At 44.1% G+C, this 22,114-nt stretch overlaps 1 protein-coding gene across 3 annotated transcripts in view; it reads left to right on the top strand.

Annotated features, from left to right (window-relative positions):
• NTAQ1 (N-terminal glutamine amidase 1) overlaps positions 1 to 22,114 on the top strand; it is a 39,271-nt gene that overhangs the window by 5,749 nt on the left and 11,408 nt on the right. The window contains exon 6 of one of the 3 annotated variants that reach the window (XM_054058785.1): positions 6,050 to 6,330. The exons of 1 other annotated variant lie outside the window; for it this stretch is intronic. In XM_054058785.1, the coding sequence (XP_053914760.1) occupies positions 6,050 to 6,180 (131 nt within the window). In that variant the 3' untranslated portion in view covers positions 6,181 to 6,330. Of the gene's footprint in view, positions 1 to 57; positions 6,331 to 22,114 lie in introns of those variants that run through there. One more of the 3 variants, XM_054058786.1, reaches the window with a different exon arrangement.

Below are 22,114 nucleotides of genomic sequence, written 5' to 3'. Positions count from 1 at the left end.
AGCCTCTTCTTGAATTTCATGTTCTTCTGCTCCAAACAACTTGATATTCCTTCTCAGGGAATCCTTCTTCAGTGTATGTGCTGATGAGCTCCAAACTGGGCACAGTGTTCCGGTTCTGGGCTGATGTACTCTGGTCTCCTGGTTAGTTGGCTGAATGTTGCAGAGGAAAGAAACTGGTCACCCTGCACCCACTGAAGATGGAAGGTCACTCACTATGTTGCTTTAAGATCCGGGTCAGAATAGATTGTATCAAATCTAGGATGTGTAGTTCAAGTTGTCTCTTATCCAGTACCAGTTTCTCCAGCCTTGTTTTTTGTCTTCCTTGTATTCACTTGAGATATCTCTATAATGATGCATGCTTCAGTGAGCACAGTGCTGTAAGTCACTGTGGAGTCTGGGTTTAACTGTTGTGGAACAAGCAGGTGCTTTAACTTATAGCTGAATCCAAGTCCTGTACTTCAGTGGTGTGGTTCCATAGGTGAGCACATGTCCTGCAGGCCAACTTAAAGGTTTAGAAAACATTTCTGTCAACAAGTGGAACTGGTAATTCTCTTCCTTTGGTAAAATAATATCTCAGCACAGTTTTACTGGGCATAAAAGCGCCTTGTTTAAAACTTGATGGAAGACTGTGTGGCAGACCTTTTGTTATCATAGCACAGCCTGGGGAATTTGGCATGGACATGAACATTAATACCGTTGCAGATAACTGTTTTCTCCTTGCTGTTTCACTTAGATAGTGTTCTACTTTACATGTTAATTTGCTTTTGTGTAAGATTAAATTGCTTACATATTTTATGTTGGAGGTAACTGGAATTTAATCTATTCTGACAGAATAGATCGCATTGTTTTAGTATCAATTTATTTGTGAGGCATATTTAGATCAGAGTGTTGTTGTTAATATTATTTTGCTGTCCAAAAAAGTAGCCAAATTCCTAAGCTTTTGAGATGATTACAAAATTAAAGAGAAGTAATATGAAAATCTTGTATGCTATGTATCTTCTTTGATGTTAAACTGATATTTAAAGACTGAAAAAAAATACGATAAAAGTGTATCAGTCTTTTTTAATATATGAACGTTGTACTGTTAAAAAGAAATGTGCCTTTGAACTCTTGGTATTTAATGCTAACCAGCACTCCAATACTGTTGTGTTGATGCAATTTGGTATATGCTAAAGCAAATTAGTTACATTTATGTACACTGCTCTTCTTATCCCCCTCGCTTTTAGCTTTTAGTAAACTTAAAAAGACAAGAATGTTTGGTCTCAGTACTAAAATGTTGTCTCTTACAGAGCAGAGCAGCTGTCAAGCCCAAATATAGCACTTTGGAAAAGGAAATTGCATAATATCTTAAGTCTGACGTAAGCTAAATAGGGCCATCATTAGGATAATGTAATTAGCCAATGCAGAGCTAGGACAGGATACTTGAACTAGTGATACTATTTTATGAAGTATACCAGGATATGTTTAGTGAATGTGAAATTCCTTTTAGAATTGAATCAAGGAATTTCTCAGTAACCAAGTAAGCATGTTTTCCCTACTCTTGACTCAAAAGGAATAATTCTCAAACTATTTGTGCTACTCATGGAATTGCAAAATAAACCTTCTAAAATAAGCTCATCTGGAATCATGAATTCCAGTCCATGCTTAAAATTGAAGCTGGAACTAGGTGGTATTTTTCTTTTAAAAAGAACCTTGGCATAATTTTTTAGAAGAATAAACAACCCCAAACCAACTGACTAAAAAAAAAAACACTCAGACTCCTCAATATCTCATCAGAACTCGTGTGCTAAGCATTAGCTTTTGCAGCTGGCTCTGCTCTAGCCATTTCTCAGAGTTAGGCTCTGTGTTTCATAGTGGTTTTGCTCTGGTCTCTTCTGCTTTGCTGCTGTGTGCGCCAGGAGAACCTGACTAGCCTAACTGTGTGCACAGGGCTTTCTCCCCCAGCAGTGTCCTCAAAGCGGCTCTGCTGGAGTGAGCATTCCTGGGTTGCAGCAGATTCCCCTGGTCTCACTTGTTTGCCAGTTGAAAGGAAACAGAGGCAAGTCTGTTATTTTGTTAAAATAATAAAATGTAAGTAGGTATGGTTTGGTGCATAGATTCATCATTCTAGGGCTGGTGAGCCCAGCTTTAGGTTAGTCTTCTTTCCACAAATTAATGAGGCCTAATTCTGCTTACTTTGAGTCTTGATGAGATCAGCTCTCCTTACTGCAAGCCTGTATAAAATACAGCTTGCACAGTGCATTTCAAAATTACTCAGAACAGATGGTCTTACAGCTTATGTACAACTCTTAAGCATCAGCTCTAATGCTGAAAATCATTAGTTTGAATTTCAGTTCTCCCCAGGTGTTCAGTAACACACTGGCAGGATTGATTTGTAAAGGCTTTTTGTTCTATTTATTATCATTAAAATCCCTGGTGGTCATAAATTTTGGAGTTTTTACTTGTGGTTTTTTGTTGTTTTGAAGAGCATGAGTGGGACAGCTGGGGCATTCTGGAGGCACTGAGTATGGCACATCTATGTAATGGGCAAGCTGCTAGACAGAGGCCAGACAGGTGTCTGCAGTATCTTTCTGTATCTCCTATCTGAGGTGGTGGTAGGATCCCAGTGAAAGCCAGAAGGAAAGCACTGAAATGGGTGTAAGTAGCTCTTATGCACTTCAAGGGAACCTTCTGCTCCTCTCATCTGAGAATAAAACTCTGGTCTGTCAAGTTAGGTCCTTACTTCATGAGCTTTTGTGAAAGTAAAGAATGAAGTCAGGATAGAGGCAATAAAAGTACAACTAAGGATAGAAGAAGCATTTAGATTCAGTCAATGTTTTTTTGAAGTTACACCACTTTCTGTGAAAGATAACTTAGGGTGATGGACTTTGTTTTACACTGAGATGGACCAGGATGGCTTGCCCAGTCAGTTATGTCTCTCCTGTGGGAAGGGAACAGCATCCTCCAGCTGGGTGCAGTAACAGCCTTACCAACTCTGCCTGCAAAACCATTCCTCTCCCTGCTCAGGTAAGGGAGGAGGATCTGAAGAGAACTGTAGACACCTACACAAGTCTGTGAATGGACCAACTTTCTAAGTATTTAGGTGCCCCCAAGGTTAGGCAGCAGCAGAACTGGTGTTACAGGCTTTGTTTCAGACTTGCTCAATTCCCTTCGGCAGCTGCCATTATGCAGAGTTAGTCCAAGGTCTGCAAGCCAAGCTGAGGTGTGGGTGAAACACTGCTGTCTAACTATTGTTAGCAGACGCCACAAGGGTCGTGGCTAACAGTGCCATCTAATAGTGCGTGACCTTTTATTTCATCCCTGCTTGAGGCAAAAGTGTCAGACTTCATTTGAACAAATAAAATTATACAAGAATTCTGCAGTGCACCAAGTAGGTCTCATTGGCAGTGTGTGTGTGTGTGTGTGTGTGTGTCAAAGTGAGTTTGGTCGAACAGGAAGCCTTGGCTCTGAGCGTGCATAAGTGCAAGCTGGTGTAACAGCCATAGCACCTGAGGAGGACTGCAAGTGTAATGTTAATATTTAAAAAAAAAAAATCTGCTGCTCTTGACCTCTTATAAATATTACTTAAAGCATGCTCCTCCTTGCTTTTGTGGAGAAATCCTTTTGGTTTGTCAACTGCAGCATCCAGGCCAACTCTTCTGTAAATTCTGCTGTTTGTCACTCCTTCTGCTTTGGGAAGAGGACTTTGTGGTGTTCTCATGCATTTTTGCTGACTTGTTTCTGAAAACTGTCCAACATTACATGCATGGCATTCAGATATGGCCCACGAGTGAGAAGTGTGGCATAGAGAGATTTATCTCCTGAACTGAATAAAATAGGAGAGGATTGTTAACTATGGATACCTCTCGTACTGTTTCAGTGCCATCTACTGACCAGTTCTTAAACTGGCTGCTCTTCACTTCCATTCTCGTTTGTTTTATTAAAACAATATTTCCTTTTATTAAACTTCTCTGATGGACTGTGTTATGCTTTGCCACAATCCTTCTGAATTTAAGAGAATATTTCATTTCCTACAGACAATGTGACAGCAGCCTCTGAGTTGCTAACAAGAGCAGCTGTGTTTTTAACTCTAATGGGACAATCCCCTTTAGGCTTCTTTACTGTTTACAGCACAGTTTTATGAAATTATTATTCTACTATGCCCCGTGCTCATAAAGCAGGTAATTATTTATCCTTCAAATCGTAAACTCTCTGAAAGATCACATTAATTTTAACCAAGACTGTCTGAGAAGAAAACACAAGTTGGGAATTGGAAAACAGCCTTACAAGTCTACCGGCAAGCAAGAGCTGTTATCTGCTGCTACTTTTTCTTGAGCTACAACTTCAAATTACTGGGCTGGTGCTATTTTAAATCTCCATAGTCGGACAGAAATTAGCCCTGGTCTGTCAGAGTCCCTTCAGCAGTAGGAAGATTCTTGACTGAATATGAGAATTTTCAATGTGCAGAGCCCAGACAGGTTACCAAGAAGAGAGTTACAGCCAGACCTTGGAAGTGGTGAGAGCTGGGATTGGGCAAATCATAAACCACTGCCATAGTGTAGATGTAGTGCAGAGACCTTTAGGGCCTGGGTTGTGGCTGGGACTTCTGGGTCTGGGATTCCCAAACATTGTCTTCCATTCTTCACTTATTCTATCCATAACAGTAAGCCTAACTACACAAGGTTTTTGCAGCTGAAGCAAATTCCATTCTATGAATTTTTTAAGCTATCCATTATAGCCTACTTCTGTTTGGTTCTTACTCCTTAAATGCACGCATGAACCATCTATGTTAAAACAAATACTTAAATATCGTAGGAAAGCTATAACAGTAAATCCAATGGCTTTCCCAGTCTGTTTGTTAAACTTATTCTCTTACAATTTTATTTTAATGGGCATTTTAAAAGATGATTTGTGCAGATCATCAGTGAGAACATAAAACAACAACAAAATCACAAATGTTTGTATTCAGAGTTGAACAGGGTGAGGAATCTGAAACCTCTGATTAGTGTTTTCTGAGTTAGAAAAGCTTCTACCGGGCCAGGTCTCAAAAAAGGCTGTAAGGCACCTGAACCCAACATTGCACACCAGCACTTTGCACTGAGCTCTCTGGGATCCACGGATGGAAGAGAATGGTTTCTGCGTCTCCTGCAGCAGTCAGAGCAGATGAAACTCCTAGCAAAGTGCAGTCGTGCTTACTTTTGTCTTGAAGCTATGGCAGTAATCATTTTCTCGCCTCTGACTTCATTCAGTGGTTCAGGATTCAAAAATTCAAAAAAAAAAAAAAAAAAAAAAAGTGTTTGCCTGCAGCCTACATTCGTGCCCTTCTTTGCTGGAGCTTCCCTTGAGGCTATGGGCTGGGTTACTTCTGTTTCCTCCAGGCTGCATGTTCCTCCATCTTTGCAGTGAGCCAGGGTACAGCAAGGGCAAAGTTCAGGGCTGGAGATGGAGGAAATACTGTAGCCTGGAGAGTAACAAACTGTGGGCCAAGGGGCTGATCGCTTCTGAGAGACGCTAAGCAACTTCCAATTCTGTCTGTTCTGATCCAGTTCCTCTGTAGTCAGTGCAAGAGCTGACTCAGTTGAGTTTGATTCAGAACTTAATAGGGGAATAATCTCTCTCCTGCCTTTGGGTGATCAAATCTGTGTGAATGCAGGAAGAATACAAGCACCTGTTTGCATTGCAGTTCCCTGTATAGGTCGTTACTTGCACCCCAGTTCTCTGGCAGTACTCGACCCTTCTAGACTGCTGTTGCAGAGAAAAGTCTTACTCTTTCCTGTGCATACTGGTTTCTAATGACTAAAGATGCTTGGAAATCTGGTAGTGTGATTATTGCCATGGGCAGAGAGAGGGATTGGGGCAAAAGCAACCTTTCAGAGATGGGAAGTGCATGTTGTCATAGCACCATATGATCTGCAGGATCTTGGCAGACTGCTACTTGGCAAGCGTGCTATTAACTCTTCACTATTGTGAACTATCAAACAGGGGGTTTTAGGCATTTTCTTGATGTATACCTGTGCTATAGAAGCTGCATCAGGAGCTTAAATATTTCCCTTTTCTGGTCTTTATTTAGACTCCAAAATGAACTTGGATGATTTCATCAGTATGAATCCCAAAGTGGGATGGGGGTCAGTGTTCCCCCTTTCAGTCTTTGTGCATCGATTTAGCAGACAGACTGATAACTATTCCTCAGAAGGACGGTGAATTGAACAAAGAATTTCTCCCTGCTTCTGTTCTGAGTCGGTGTGTTTTTGTTTTGCTGCTCTTACATTGTATTTATGGTTTACATTTCTGTACATGGAATAAGTATTTGGGAAAACAGAATGTGCAATCTGAAATATCATGAACTGAATAAAAGCCTTTATTTTGAATATGTAAGAATGAGCTTGGTTTTTAATGTCAAATCAAAAGCAGATATCCCACCATAGACGTTACTTTTTTAACTACTGCACCCAAATTGAAAAGAGTGTTTGCATGCTGTGAGAAAAGCTTTTGGAAAAATGAGCCCAGAGGAAGGTCATGAAGGTAATCGGAGGGCTGGAGCACCTCTGCTATGAGGACAGCCTGAGAAAGTTGGGTTGTTCAGCCTGGAGAAGAGAAGGCTCTGGGGAGACCTTGTAGTGGCCTTCCAGCACCTGAAGGGGGGGGCCTCCAAGAAAGCTGGGGAGGGACTTTTTACAAGGGCATGTAGGGATAGGAGGAGAGGGGATGGCTTTGAATTGGCGGGGCAAAGATTTAAACTAGACATTAGGAAGAAATTCTTCATGCTGAGGGTGGTGAGGCACTGGCACACGTTGCCCAGGGAAGTTGTGGATGCGCCCTCCCTGTTAGTATTCCAGGCTAGGTTGGATGGGGCTTTGAGCTGCCTGGTCTGGTGGGAGGTGTCCCTGCCCATGGCAGGGGGTTTGGAACTGGATGATTTTTAAGGTCCCTTCTAACCCAAAGCATTCTGTGATTCTACCAAAATACTGAACAATGTGGCTCAGATTGCTACATGTCACCACAATTTAGAAGTGAGATACAGTATAGTTTCTTTGTTATGATTTGTCACTTATGTAAACAGACGGTGCATCTCAGTCACTAACTTTATCCATTAGGCCTCATTTAGCAGAAGTTAAAAGGTCAGACCTGCAAAGGAAACACATTTAGTAGAAAGCTCTTCAACTCCCAAGCACTGTGTAAAACCAGGTAAGTATCTATATTTCTGTACTGTATAAGGGGAGCATTAAATGCCTGCCACTTCATTTAAACTGCTCTGGTGCTGATGGTTGCTGGAAGATGCAGTTGCTTTTGCTTCTTATGCTGGCTGCACTTTTTCACCTGCTTCTGAGTGCTTGCACTTGGCATTTGTCTGACCCCATAGCAATTCAGGATAGAAAGCTAAACTGACAGAAAGGGTTTTTTTTCTTGCCTGTAGCTCCTAGAACTGGCTTGCCATGGGGTCAGACAGCTGCCCTTGCTGGTATAAGGAAATCAGCAGGGACATATGGTTGGGGGGAAGGGAATGAAAAAGCCTCCCCCATACAGGGTCTGCTGCTTCCTTAGAGGTAACATTGAGCTGCACCCTTGCAAGCGAACCCAGGAAAGCCATCACGTTGATTGGGGGTTTGGAGCAAGGTCTCCCACATCTTAGTGCCCTAAACATGAGATAACAGAAATAGGCTGAGATGGGGTATTTAATTCCCTGGGTTTGGACCTGTTCTGCTTTACATACTAGCAAGAACCACAGACTAGCAGTAATTCAGGTTAGAAGGGTTAGGCGGTCTCTAGTCCAATCTCCTGTTTAAATCAGGTCAGACCAGGCTGTTCAAGGCTTTATCCGGTAAAGCCCTGGAAATTTACTGGGATTGAGAATACAATAAACATATGTGGTGGACTTCAGTCTTGGTGAGGAAAAACACAGTAAGCATTAAGGGATCATTTTATTTGTAAGTACAGAAAAAATATAAAACCGTCAGAGGTACTTCTTGTATTGCTGTTATATAGGTATAGTTATGTACATATTCTATTACTGTTTATCCCATCAGTTCCAGAGAATTTACTCAGCCTGTTAACAGCAGAGACAGACCATTGGATGAACGTGAGATTGATTCACTTCATCCAGACATCTGTTTTCTGTGTCATAAGGACTGTCTGAATGTAGAAACTCAGATGCAGCACAGCTGGTTGGGTATGCAGATAGGCTGCTACCACAGCATTCCTGGGGTGCCAGCATGGCCTGTGGATCCAATTGCTGGGAAACTCATCTGCAGAGTGGGGGGGTTGATCTGTAGTTTCTGCCTCTGAACGAGAAGAAGAAAATGAGGTGATGGAGCTTGGGATTCATGAAAAATTGATGCTCAAAGCCCTCCTGCAAGCAGTCAGCTCTGTTTTTAACCATATACACCTGTGTAAAAGGTCTGATTTATTGGTGTTTGGATGGAATGTCAGTTCTTCCTTCTCTAGGTACGTTCTCTGAGAGGCTGATGTGGCAGGTGTGCTTTGAGTGAGTGAAGACATTACTACTTAATATTTTTTAGTGATGTCAAGTCTGGTTGTGAATGTGTACACGGCAGAAGTTTTGCTGCTTTGCTTAGATAGATGATAACTCAGTGCCCAGGGCATTGCACATGCTGCCCAGGTTAGACAACAGCAAACTGAGGATTTAAAGATCCACATTTTGGATGAATGTTAAGTTGCGTTAAGCACTTTGTATCATTCAAGTAAGTGACTGAATCTCATATACGCAGAGCTCCTGTGCATTGCTCAACAGACCCTCTTAAGTTGTTACAGAACATTAGGTTCTATTGGTCTTGAGTATGTCATTTGATTTAAATACTGGAGTGCTGTCCTCAGCTGGTTTCCGGTTCCTGAAATCCATGACGCACTCCCTTTAGTGACACAAGACACAGGCGCAAGAATTTGCCTGGTTTAATTTTGTTTCAGAGAGGAGGCTGTTAGAAAGGTGAACAGTTATAAACATTATTCAGAATATCAAGATTAAAAACAAAATATGAAGAGACAGTCCTTTTTCTCTCTAATACTTCTGAACAGATGCTTAATTTTACATGTAGCCAGCTAGGTGTGTGTAATGATAGCTTTTCTATGATTAACAATCTTTGTAGCTCTCGTGAAAAGTGGTTGTTCCAGTTTTCTAGGGAAAAGCCAGGGAACGATTTCATTCAGTGCTGAGGGCATTGCTGTTGTGCTGTCTCGGTAGCCCTTCAAGCTTTGCAGCATTTCATCACCATTTCACAAGGTGTGCTATCAGAAAGCCAGAATTCAGGAATACAGCAAGTGCTTATTTAGGGCCTCAAATACAGGGAGGAACTACTTGATTCACCATAATTAGCAGAGACCAGCCCTTTTTCTAATGTTGATTAGTCCTATCAGAGCGACTAAGTGAATTTCCTCCCCTCTTTGCTCCTTTCTCTCTTTGATTAACCCTCGTTCTTACTGTTCTGAGCAACTTGCCATGCTTAACTTTTCTGCTGTCACCTCAGCCTGATGCGTGAGGTGGCCTTACCAGCGTGGCTTAATCACTGAGCACCAAGTTACAGGCAGAAAAGCAAAGCTTTCTGAGAGCCACTTTGCTGAGTGCCTGCAGAAGCAGTGTGTGTCAGAAGTACAAGCAAAGAACTGCTGCTGTACAGCTGATGGTGAGGAGGAAACTTCACTGCCAGACATCACAAATTACCGGCTCTGTGATCACTGATGTATTTAAACACCTTAAATTCAAGCGACTTTCTGCCATGGGCATACAGAGATATGCGGTACACCACGTGGCAGAGCACAACTCAGTGGTCCTCAGGTACGGCTCCAGGCTGACTGGTGCAGCCCCCAGCACGAAGTGACACTTTAGGGAGAGCCTGACTCTGCGATGCAGTGGAGCTGGGCTTATGCTGCTATGACATATGAAATAGTATGAAAACTTTGACATTAGTTCAGCCCTGATTTGCTGGGGTGCACTGGCACAGCAGGCTCAGCATGTGCTCACTTATTCTCCACGCTGCTGAGACTTTTAATCTGATGTCCTGATGTGTCCAGCACAAAGATGTGCTGTTTATTTGCACTTTCAGTATGATGATTTCTTAGCGCAGCTTAGCTTTCCATTACCTTTCAGCATTCTTTACCTTGTCTCTTCCAACAGTGAAACCTTTCTGTGGTCCAGTTATTATTACAGCATTTATGTGCTGAGAGCCAATGTGTGGTGGCTTTTTGGACTAGGTCACCCTTGAATAAAGCAAAGAGGCATTGAATAAAATGCAGAGAACCCCTCTGCCCCTCAGGTCAGTTACTCGCAATCTCACAGTCTCCCAGCTTCTGTTTTCTGGAATGGAAATTTTCCATCACTTTTACTTCTAGACATGTTAGAGCAAGACCCTGATTGCCTTAAACTCATCCTGGCAGTATGTTGTGTCTCATGGGTAGTTCCTCTTGCCTCCATTAGGCAGTAAGCTGCAGCACATGATAGTACACCGATGTCTCCTCTGCCTTTTCTCTTTTTTGCTGATTTTTAATTAATAATATGTTATTATACTTAATAGTTAACCTCTTTTATACACCTCTTCGGGACTACGGGGAAAAAAATGGCCATATTTTTTGCATGCATTTTCTTGGTCAGTGCATTTCTGCAAACATAAACAACGAGGTCGGTCTTAAGAGAACACCATTTCTCAGTTGGCCAGCAGAGAGAGCAGTCAGCATTCGGTGGACGTGTGGGTTGGGATGCTTAGCCAGAGGCACTCTCCTGCACTCTTGGCTCTGCCAGTAGCTGTTACAGCTCTAAAATAATGAATCTGACAGTAGTGCAGAGGTGATCCATATCTTGCAAGGCTGTGGCTAATGGGTTACGCGTTGCTCTTGGCTGCCTGGGTCTCTCATGTCAGTGCAACTCCTTCCTGCACATCAAATGCTGTGCACCAACATCATCAAACTACCTACCAAGTTTTTGGAATCTGTTCAGTGTTTGCAATCTCTGCTGAAATAGGTGTGTGACACCTTAGAGTTATCAGACTAACTGTTTTGCTATCGCTATATGGATTTCAGGGGCTAAACTTAGGCACCTAGGATGCTGAAATCTGATCTGTGCTGTTAGGGAGGCAGGGAGGCACTGGGGTGCATTTGTATGAATCAGATTCCAGCATGAGAGCCCAGGTCAGGACATTTTGACCTGCATGGCTTCCTCTCCTCACCCCTCATAGTCCAGACAAAGACTTGTATGTGCACTGAAGCACTGTTGCTTTCCAAACACCTACTGTAGAGCGGCCATCTCTGGGGGGCTGCTTTTCTTTTCTTAGAATGATTTTGTTTCAGATTTTTTCATTTTCATAGAATCACCAGGTTGGAAAAGACCTCTCGGATCATTGAGTCCAACCATTCCTATCTGACACTAAACCATGTCCCCGAGCACCTTATCTATCCGTTTTTTAAATACCTCCAGGGATGGTGACTCAACCACCTCCCTGGACAGCCTGTTCCAGTGCCCGATGACCCTTTCTGTGAAAATTTTTTTCCTGATATCCAGTCTGAACCTCTCCTGGTGCAGCTTGAGGCCATTCCCCTTTGTCCTATCACCTGTCACTTGGGAGAAGAGGCCAGCACCTTCCTCTCTACAACCTCCTTTCAGGTAGCTGTAGAGAGCAATAAGGTCTCCCCTCAGCCTTCTCTTCTCAAGGCTAAACAATCCCAGTTCCCTCAGCCGCTCCTCATAAGACGTGTTCTCCAGCCCCTTTACCAGCTTCTTTGCTCTTCTCTGGACACACTGCAGCACCTCAATGTATTTCTTGTAGCGAGGGGTGCAGAACTGAACACAATATTTGAGGTGTGGTCTCATCAGTGCTGAGTACAAAGGCAGAATAACCTCCCTGGACCTGCTGGTCACGCCGTTTCTGATACAACCCAAGATGCCATTGGCCTTCTTGGCCACCTGAGCACACTGCTGGCTCTTGTTCAGTCAGCTGTCAACTGACCCCTAGGTCCTTCTCCTCTAAGCAGCTTTCAAGCCACTCTTCCCCTCATCTGTAGCACTGCACAGGGTTGTTGTGCCCCAAGTGCAGGACCCGGCATTTGGCCTTGTTAAGCCTCATGCCATTGGTCTCGGCCCAGCAGTTCAGCCTGTTCAGATCCCTTTGAGAGCCTCCCTACCCTCCAGCAGATCAACATTTCCTCCCAGCTTAGTGTCATCTGCAAACTTGCTAAGCATGCATTCAGTGCCTTCATCCAGGTCATTGGTAAAGGTATTGAACAGGACTGGACCCAGCACTGAGCCCTGGGGGACACCACTTGTGACTGGCCTCCAGCTGGAGTTAACGCCATTTACCACAACTAGTTGGACCCATTTATCCAACCAGTTTTTCACCCAGGAGAGTGTGCGCCTGTCCAATCCAGAGGCAGCCAGTTCCCTAAGCAAAATTCTGTGAGGAACTGTGTCAAAGGCTTTACTGAAGTCCAAGAAGACTGCATCCACAGCCTTTCCCTAATCCAGTAAGCAGGTCACCTTGTCATAGAAAGGTTAGTTTGGCAGAACCTACCTTTCATGAACCCATGTTGACTGGGCCTGATCACCTGGTTATCTTGCACGTGCCGTGTGATTGCACTCAAGATCACCTGTTCCATGATCTTCCCCGGCACTGAGGTCAGACTGACAGGCCTGTAGTTTCCTGGATCCTCCCTCTAACCCTTCCTGTAAATGAGTGTAACAGCAGCCAGCCTCCAGTCAAGTGGAACTTCCCCAGTCAGCCAGGACTGCTGGTAGATGATAGAAAGGGGTTTGGCAAGTATGTCTGCCAGCTCCCTCAATACCCTCAGGTGGATCCCATCTGGCCCAATAGACTTGTGAATGTCTAATTGGCCAAGCAAGTCCCTAACCACCTCCTCTTGGATCATGGGAGCTTTGTTCTGCTCCTCTAGCTCATGAGGGTGTACACACCAGGCACAATTTTCCTCACTATTAAAGACTGAAGCAAAGAAGGCATTAAGTACCTCGGTCTTGTCCTCATCCTTTGTCACAGTTGTTCCCTTTGCATCCAATAAATATTCTGAACATTCTCCCCCGTCCTCCTTTTACTATTGATGTATCTGTAGAAAGATTTTTTATTATCTTTCACAGAATTGGCTAGTCAGAGTTCTAGTTGGGCTTTAGCCCTTCTGATTTTTCCTCTGCATGATCTCACTTCATCCTTGTAGTCCTCCTGAGATGCCTGCCCCTTCTTCCAAAGCTCATAGACATTCCTCTTTTTTTTTGATGTCCACCTAGATCTCTCTGCTCAACCAAGCTGGTTTTTTCCCCCGACGGCTCATTTTCCAGCACATGGGGACAGCTTGCTCCTGCACTGCCAGGATTTCCTTCTTGAAGACTACCTAGCCCTCTTGGGCTCCCTTGCCTTTAACGACTGTCTCCCATGGGACTTTATCAACCAGCTTTCTGAACAGTCCAAAGTCTGCCCTCTGGAAGTTTATGTTGGCTGTTCTGCTAACCCCCCTTCTCACTTCACCTAGAATTCTACCATCTCATGATTGCTTTGCCCCGGGCGTCCTCCAACTGTCACATCTCCCACAAGGCCTTCTTTGTTCACAAACAGCAGGTCCAGGAGGGCTCCTTCCCTTGTCGGCTCACTCACCAGTTGTGTGAGGAAGTTGTCTTCCACACACTCCAGGAACCTCCTAGACTGCTTCCTCTCTGCTGTATTGTACTTCCAGCAGATATCTGGTAGATTGAAGTCTCCCACAAGGACAAGAGCTAGCAATCTTGAGACTTCTCCCAATTGTTTGTAAAAAAGCTCATCAGCCTCTTTTTCCTGGCTGGGTGGTCTATAAGAGTGCCATCACAATATCTGCCTTCTTGTGGGCTCCTCTCATTTTTACCCACAGACACTCAATCCTATCATCACCATGATCAAGCTCCAGGGTATCAAAGCACTCTCTAACATAAAGGGCTACCCCACCACCTCTCCTACCTTTCCTATCCTACCTGAAGAGTTTATATCCCAAGACAGCAGCACTCCAGTTATATAAGTCGTCCTACCACGTTTCCGTGATGGCAACTACTTCATATCCTCCTTGCCGTAAAATAGCTTTTATGATGGTTATGTTTTTTCCCCCACCTTTTCAGCACATGTGGGCTGTAGACTTGATGACCTGAGAAAGCTGTTGCAGGGAATAAGCAGGAGGTGTGAAAATCCCACTGTGTCCCTGCATTGGCCACAGTTACCTTCCACAGGGTGCCTTGTGGAACCACTGCTGAGCCACTGCCCATGACCCAGATGGTGGCTGTCCCCTATAACTGGCACAAGTCACGCTGCTGGAGTGAAGGACCTGCAGAGCATTGCTTCACACATCACCCGGGTGAGCAGACAGCTCCAGGTTTGGTGGGGTTGCCCTCCTAGAACAATTTGGATTTGCAGACTTGGAGAATCTCATCTTCTCTTGAGGTGAAACTTGTCTGGACATTTGTCTCTCTTCAGGTAATTACCTACTCTGACATTTGAGGGAGGGAATGCCGATGATTTTCTCATCCCTTGTGGCTTCCTCCTTATGCGGGAGTTGACTCAGTTGAGGCCAAGGTTAATGAAGCATATCCGGAGAGTGAGTGTCCAGAGACATCTGCTCAGGGTTGTTCAGCAGCTCCATGCACCCTTCCCTGTGGAGCTCAGCTCTTGATGAAGGTTTTTGTTTGCAATCATGGAGTCGGAAGTGAAGCACTCCATACAAATGCAGCCTTTCAACAAATTAAGTGCAACTGCCAATAATGGTTCTGGAAAATCTCTCCAGTTTAACCTAAGATAAACAAATATGGTTCCTTAAGTATCCTCGGTGTTTCCTTATACTTACAGTAGGAAATACCTTGGATATTGAGGGCAGCTAAAACAACTCTTACTCAGTTATCTAAGGCCTCTGGCAAGTCCCTAAGTTTCTGAGGGAGCTAAGCCACTTCCTAGGTGTGGGGCGTCCCAAGCTTTGTTTTATAGCGATAAAAATAAGCATTCAAAGGAACTGAACTGTGAACTGTCACTCACAAAGTCCAAGTGAAGTGGCATTATTCACCTGAAGCTCATTTTGAGTGTGCAGAGGGCAATGCGCAGGGTGCTTCCAATGAACTGGATTCCTGACATAGTATTACTTAAAAGCAAGAAATGCTCATTTGGCCTGGGTCTATGCCATACTGACCTTCCCCTGCAAGGCTATATCTGGAACCCAAACACTGCAATAAGGCAGGAATCATTATATGTTTTGCTTTTTTTTCAAACAGCCTACATAGAAAGAAGATGGTAGTTATCTCGGCCTTCCCTTCTTTTTAGTATGCAATTGTGGTGGCGTGCTTCCCACTGTCTCAGCTTGGCTGCTGAAATGGCAACGCACCAGCTCCATCCTTGGAGCCATCCGGAGAAAACGTTCTGCTGTGGCTTTTAACCATTTAGCTGTAAAGCTCCCTCCACTTCCACCGTTTCTGACTGCTGGGGTGAAGCAAGCGTTTCCAGTCCTTGTTTATAGCCCATGTAATCAGCTCGGCTATTTATACTGTACTCATCACAGAGCACTTTGCTCTATGAAATGGTCTCAGTTATATTTATACCATTGAAAAAACAAAGTCATCGTAAATTGAGAGGCGACAGCATTTTTTTCCTTCTTGTTTCTTCAGTGATTCAAACTTCTGTCAGGCAGAGTCACGCTCCTAGGAAGAAAAGACATCCCATTGAAAGTCAGGAATCCCACCAGTGTTTGTCTGAGCTTGTTTTTTTGTCTTACATGAAGTAAATGCAACTATTTAGTCAAGTAGCTTCTACCAACTGCCGCCTCAGTATGAATATACAGCACTGCCAGCAAAGTCCACAGAGTTGTCTTAGTACAGCTGAAAGCAGAGATTGATCTGCTCTGCCAGAGCTACTAAAAATACTTTTTAATATGCTAAGGTATGTGTCTGGCCAGAAGTTGTTTTCAAATGCATGGTTCCATGGAGTTGCTACAAAGTAAACGGAGCCTGAGCAGCTCTGTCCTGAGATGCAAAAAACCCAGTGCGGGGAATGGCTGCAGGGTCCAGTCTCTCTCCTTACCGAGGCAAGTACTGGCATGGCACTCCCCTCACCTTGTTCCCAGCAGCAGACTGGGGAAGAAGGGACTTGGAGGGGATTTGCACTGCCCTATCATCTGCTGTATTTATTAGACATGCTTTACTGGGAAGCATTTCCTTTATCCTCCTTCTCATTTAACTTATTCAATAATTGTACTGAAAAAAACCCAGGTTGGGTATTTTTGGTATCTGGAAGGCCTTGGTTCCCAGCAGACCCTGCTCACCAGCCTCTCCAAGCTCACACCTTGCAAGGAGGTAGGATCTGTGCATGGAGGCAAAGCTCCAGACTCCTCTGAGCTGCTGCCAAAGGCTGCCTGACCAAGAGCAAAGCACCCTCCCCAATGGCTGCAGAGCCTCTGTGAAACCTTTCTGCCAATTCTCTCTGTGGCCTCAGCGATTTGAACTGCTGCAAAAACTGCAGTGGAATGGCTCAGCCCAGCCCTGGCTGCCTGGGCACAGGGCTCCAGCCCTCATCAAGGGCCATGGTATCCCTGTTGCTGGCACCATGCAGGAGCAATGCAGGAGGTGGTAGAACATTACCAACCCATTTGGGTGTTTACAGAAATCCTCAGAAATGGGGATTTGTGCTCATGCAGTAAGCAATTGCCCTGGCTTAGCAAGTGGAGTCCACAGCAAAACCCTAGATGTGGAGCTTGTCCAGCACTGAGGACATCTGAGGCCCTACATGTGTGACAAAAGCACGTGTGGAGTCCAAAAGAGACGTTACCATCTTCGTTATCACTTGGTCTCATTGGAGATGGCATCATTGGATCCCACCTTCAGGTCCTTTGCCTGCATAGTGCAGTAGAGCCTGCTACCAAATAACGTTATAACTACTTCTCGCTGCTCTGTAATGCCATTTGGAGAATGATCTATGGTGCTCCGTCGGTACTGCCATTAGCACAGCTGGATTAGTAAATGGAAGTGTTGTTTTGAGCTTTCTGTAATAAAACACCACTGTGCTGTGGCATGAAGGCTAGGTAGAGTTTCACTGCCAACTTAAGAAAACAAGGACAAAGCGTGATTAAATATTAAGTGTGATCCAAGATCCCAGCTGATGCAGCTTATCTGGTAACCCGAGGATGGGCTGGAGGTAAAAGTGGCTTCCTGGGATACCTGAGAGGATATAACAGTAACCTACCCTGGCCAGCAAGAGGAGCATTGGGGTTCTTCCTTCAGTTTCCAATGCCAAGAGGCTTCAGGGGTAACACGTGCTCATGGAGAGGGACAAAAATGAGGACCCCTGAAATATCTCTATCCTTTTCTGTTCAGATTTCCACCTTCTCCATAAATCAAATGCCATTTCTGTTTGTGTTAAGGTTGTCAGGCGGGATGTACTGACATCAGACAGAATATATTACTGAAAAAAATTAAAAAATAGGTTTGTGATTAATGCAGAAACATTCCTTTCCCACTGCGGGATGAGCCATGTCCTAAAGCCTCTCCTTCAAGCAAAGCTGCTGCTGTCAAGAAAATTATTGACCTTCCTTCCAGTATAGACCCAGGCTTCTGAAAGACAGAGTTTAGTAAGTGTCTGCTGTACGTTGCACACATGTCTGTGTGCCTTTCTGTGTATATACACAGATAACTTCTCTCATGGCAGCATCTTTCACAGTGGATATTGGCTTCCACACTTGCTAAGCTCACCTCAGCATTAGTAACGAGTGGGATTAAATTACATCCTCATTTTTGCTAGCAGCTGGCTCTTCCCAAGGAGTACTCAGAGCTTGGCTGCTGCTACCTAGCTGGGTGTAAGGGCTGCAAGGGCTCCTGCTTCGCTTCTTCCCTCATTCCTATGAGCCTAGGCAAGTAAATCTGAATAAGTTGAGAGCCTTTCCTTTCTGAGGCTCCCATGCCAACATTTTATTGTATTCCTAGTGATTTAACACCAATCGTCCCACCACCCCTAATACCACACCTCTTTGGAAATATTTAAAGATGTCGTTTGTTTGGGTTTTTTTCTGATATAAGCTGTGCCAAAGCTTGGTTCCTTAAGGAAGGCAAACTGGCAGTGGAAACACTGACAGCTATACAGACAAATATTTTATTGCTTAAAAAGCTTTATTTAGATTGTTCCATCGCAGGGGGGTTGGTTGTTTTTTTCCTTCTTTTTGGATGGTGCTAAAGATGCTATAAAATTAGCTGCAGTGTTATTCCAGAGATTTGTATGCTTCATACTCATGCGCCTTCAAAATTAAAAGCAATCATGATAAAATAAAGTAAATAAACAATCCTGAGGAGGACCTAATCCCTTTCCTCCACACTCCCAGCAGCCACTGAAGCCAGCGAGTGTCAGGGGAGGCCAGGAGCGGCAGAGCCCAGGCTGAGTGGCGTGGAGGATCCTTGGGAAGGCTTTGCTGCTCTGCCACAGGGATATTAATGTTTCTGGCCAGCTGACAGCGTGTGTGGCAAGTGTAAACATTTGGCTCCGGCACAGGGTTGCAGACAAGGGAGGCAAGTTGTGCATGAGATAAACTGGGTCCTTGCGATAATGCCCAGCTGGGTGAGGGCTGCGGATGCGAGCAGGATCTGTCTTGAGGGTGTGCAGCACCCTTGGGGAGAAGCAAGCATGGGCAGAGGTAGATGGTGGGAGGGCAAGACGCTCTCCTCATGCCTCTGCTGGAGCTCCTGGCTGCTGGATCAAACTGAAACTGAGGTGGGGGGTTGAGAAAGGCTTGAATATACACCATTGGTGACACATTAGAGGTCTGAGGAAAGAAGTTGGGAGCAGCATTGAGGATGCTGGCAGTACTGCTTTTGATTGTGGTGTTTTTTGCATCCAAACAGCTACTATTTTGCAGGAAATAGGGAGGATAAGTGGGTTAAGAGCACCCAGGCCTCTGCTTTCCGGGTCTTACCAAGCAGACCAGCTGTCCACACTAGTTCAGGTTTAATTCATGCTCTAGGTTCGCTCCAACAATCTTTTAAAACTCAAGTCTTACCCTGTATGTCGATGGACAGAGCGGTATTGCTGTGCTGCTGCCTGGGGTCCACCAGCTTTCCAGCACTGACTCTCCTGAAGGGCCAAGCAAAGGAATTTTGCATTTTTGCAGTCTCTAATTCAAATAAAGAATAAATAACTTTATAAATACTAAATAAAGACCTCGAGGTCTTTGGCAGCCTGAGGAGCAGGGGTGGAAGGTTCTGTTACACCGAGGGGGTTACAAACCTCATCTGCCTGGCTCCATGTGCTGGAGGATGAGTGGCATGCGGTGGCTTCCTTCTTGCAGCCACTGCACGTGCGTGTGCATGTGTGTGAAACCAGTTAACTTGGCTGGGTTTTATTTCTGAATGTTCAGCCTAAGCAAGGAGTAATAAAATACAACTTTTCTGCAGAGGAAACAAATTACTGCCCGGGTGTAGCTGAGGGCAGAGTCTGGCTCATTATTTTCTGTGAAATAATTCCCACGAGGCCTTGTGGAAGCCCAGCTTTTCTTTTTCTTGTCATTTTTCTACTTCCTTAAACTTTCCAAAATACTCTGCTCTAACATATTTTCCTGAGTCACATGTGTTGGTGAGGAGAGAAAAGGTTAAATTCTCCTTTTGTACTATAATGTAATTCATTTCCTGTTTTTCACAACTGTCTAGACACAGATCTAACGAGCATTAACCCTGAATCTCACCATTGGGTTAAAAATAGAGATTTTAAATATAAAAGTGTGTGGTAAGAGTAAGATTGTAGGTTTCTACCTACCGCCAGGAGCCAGCTTTTTTAAAGGAGAGCTATTTAATTGTCCGTAAGGAAGAAAACAAATAAAATGACTTCACTTTTGTAGGCTTAAAAAGGAACCTGGTGCCTATATACACCAGCAGCAATACAGGCCCTGCTGAGCCGTGGTACGGACAGGTTGTTCCCCTTTCAGGAGTTATATTTGTTTGGATTTACACCTCCAGCTATATCCAAAAAAGAAAGAATAAATTCCACTCCAATGGGAGAGCTATAAAAAGACCAGGAGAAAGTTATTTAAGAGATAACCCATGATGAAAAGCACAGTCAGTTAGTTTCTGGTGGGAGACCCATGGATAAAATGTTCCTCAGGCCCAGCTGAGGAAGGTGCCTCAAACCCCAAGGGAAAAGCAATTGCTGTTCTACCAAGAGGCACCTCATGTTGGGAAGGCAAGGGCGAAGGCCAAAGTGCATTGAGTACCAACCTGCCAAAGCACTGTTTAGTCATGATCAGACCCATTGGGACTCTCATCAGCTTAAGCTGGATCATGGCTCTAGGTTAAGCCTGACAATCACCCCTTGGATGTGTATTCTTCTCTGACACCCTTCCTCTAGAGTGGGCTGCTGCACCAGAATGGGAGTGGGGAGACGAGGAGATTTCTGGCACATAAGTTGAGCTCAGCCCCTCACAAAAGTGCAAGTTTTGGCTGTGGAGAAAAGGCAAGAAAAAATGCAGCCAACTCCAGCGCAGCGCTCAATGCAGGCAGGGGGCAAGGAGGCTTCAAGGACAGTGGTGGCAGTTTGACACACACACCATTCCCATCAAAGTTTACTCATAGAGGCACCATTTTTTTTTTTCCCCACACTTCATGAATAAGCTTATCCTTACAGGCATATATTTTTAACTCAATGCTCAAAAGCCCTGTTAAAATAAGTCAAAATTCATGGTGTGGTGGGAAGAGGAGGAACTCACATTTCCTGCCCTGACAGCATTTCTCCATCTATAAACTCAAACGCTGCAGGGATGGTTGGTTGTTTATCTTGTGAAGCTGGGAGTGGGTGTCTTTCCTGTCCCACCACCCATTTTCAACTCAGTCACATGAAAGGAGCAGTAGCCCCATGACCAGATCTGCCACCTCAATCACAAAGCCTATGGATGCTGTCTCCTGCCTTCAAGCCCTGTTCTGACCCAGACCAAAGTGATCCAAGCAAAACACATTAAAAAGAAATTAGTTAGTTTGTTTTCTACTAAAAGGCACAGTATATTATGCATCAAGAATGGCAAGGGGTGAACTGGTGTCTTTCCAGCTTAGGGATGGCCTTTGAACCCATGCAAGTTATTTATAGAGCGTTTTAGAAAACAGCTTTCTCCAGTTTCTGCAATTTTGATGACAGGAGCAGCTCAGGTTTTGTCAAAAACAAAACACCCCCTACATGATTGACTGGGGTTCATTCCACACCCCTTATAAAAGCAGAGAAGCAAAATTGAGAATTAGGGAAAACTGGGGCAAAGCCAAGTCATAACCTTAATATTTGTTATGCAAGTAGTTTTCCAAATGCTTTTTTTCCCAAACTTGCCTTTTTCTTAGGCTCCAAGACGGACAGGGAGGGCACTTCAAGAAATTATATAGGGTGACTTATCATTGATCAAGACAGGATCTCATCCATGCTTCAGGCTGCCTCACCATCCACCCTGGAGCGTAGAGGTGTTAGCAGAAATAATATGAAAATGGGAAGAATTACAGATAGACCTCACAGAACCACCCAACAAACTCCTAAAAATATGAATTATTCCCCTTAAATGATTTAGTATATTAAAATAAGTAAAATGGAGTACTTTCAAAGTGAGTTTGAATGCAAAACATATCTTAATAAATGCATTCTTATCCTCTTATTGAAAAGGCTCTGGTGATCTTGTAGACTGTCCCATGTTTCCAAAGCTTTGTGTCTGAGGGTGCCACCATCTAACTACACTCCTGAGACACAGTATAACTACAAAGACTTGTAAAACAACTTGAACATACCTTGCATAGCAGCGCAAATGAAAAAGTATCTGCATTTTGTGCTTATTTTCATAGCTGGCACAGCTTTCATGAGCCAAGTCACTCTGTTTTGCCACACCCCCTCCTGTTCCAAGGTGAGACAATTCATTTTCCTTTTCAACTGGTTTTCCCCAGCTTACTGGCAGTCTCTTCATTGGGCTTCTACTCACATTCACTCTGAGCAGGAGCCTGGCTCAGACTTGCAATCCTGACTAACAATATGCAATTGTAACTGAAAAAAAAAGATAAAAATCAAAGTCACTCGGATAACAATGTCCAGAATAAAACATTTTTGTAAGCCACATCTTGAAGTTGAAGCTATAAGAGCTATGTGAGCACTGCTGATCTCTTTTGGGGCAAGTCATTCTGTGCTTTGGGAGA

This window comes from Cuculus canorus, chromosome 2, assembly GCF_017976375.1.
Source record: "Cuculus canorus isolate bCucCan1 chromosome 2, bCucCan1.pri, whole genome shotgun sequence".
NCBI lineage: Eukaryota > Metazoa > Chordata > Aves > Cuculiformes > Cuculidae > Cuculus > Cuculus canorus.
This window is presented reverse-complemented; position numbering and strand designations above follow the sequence as displayed.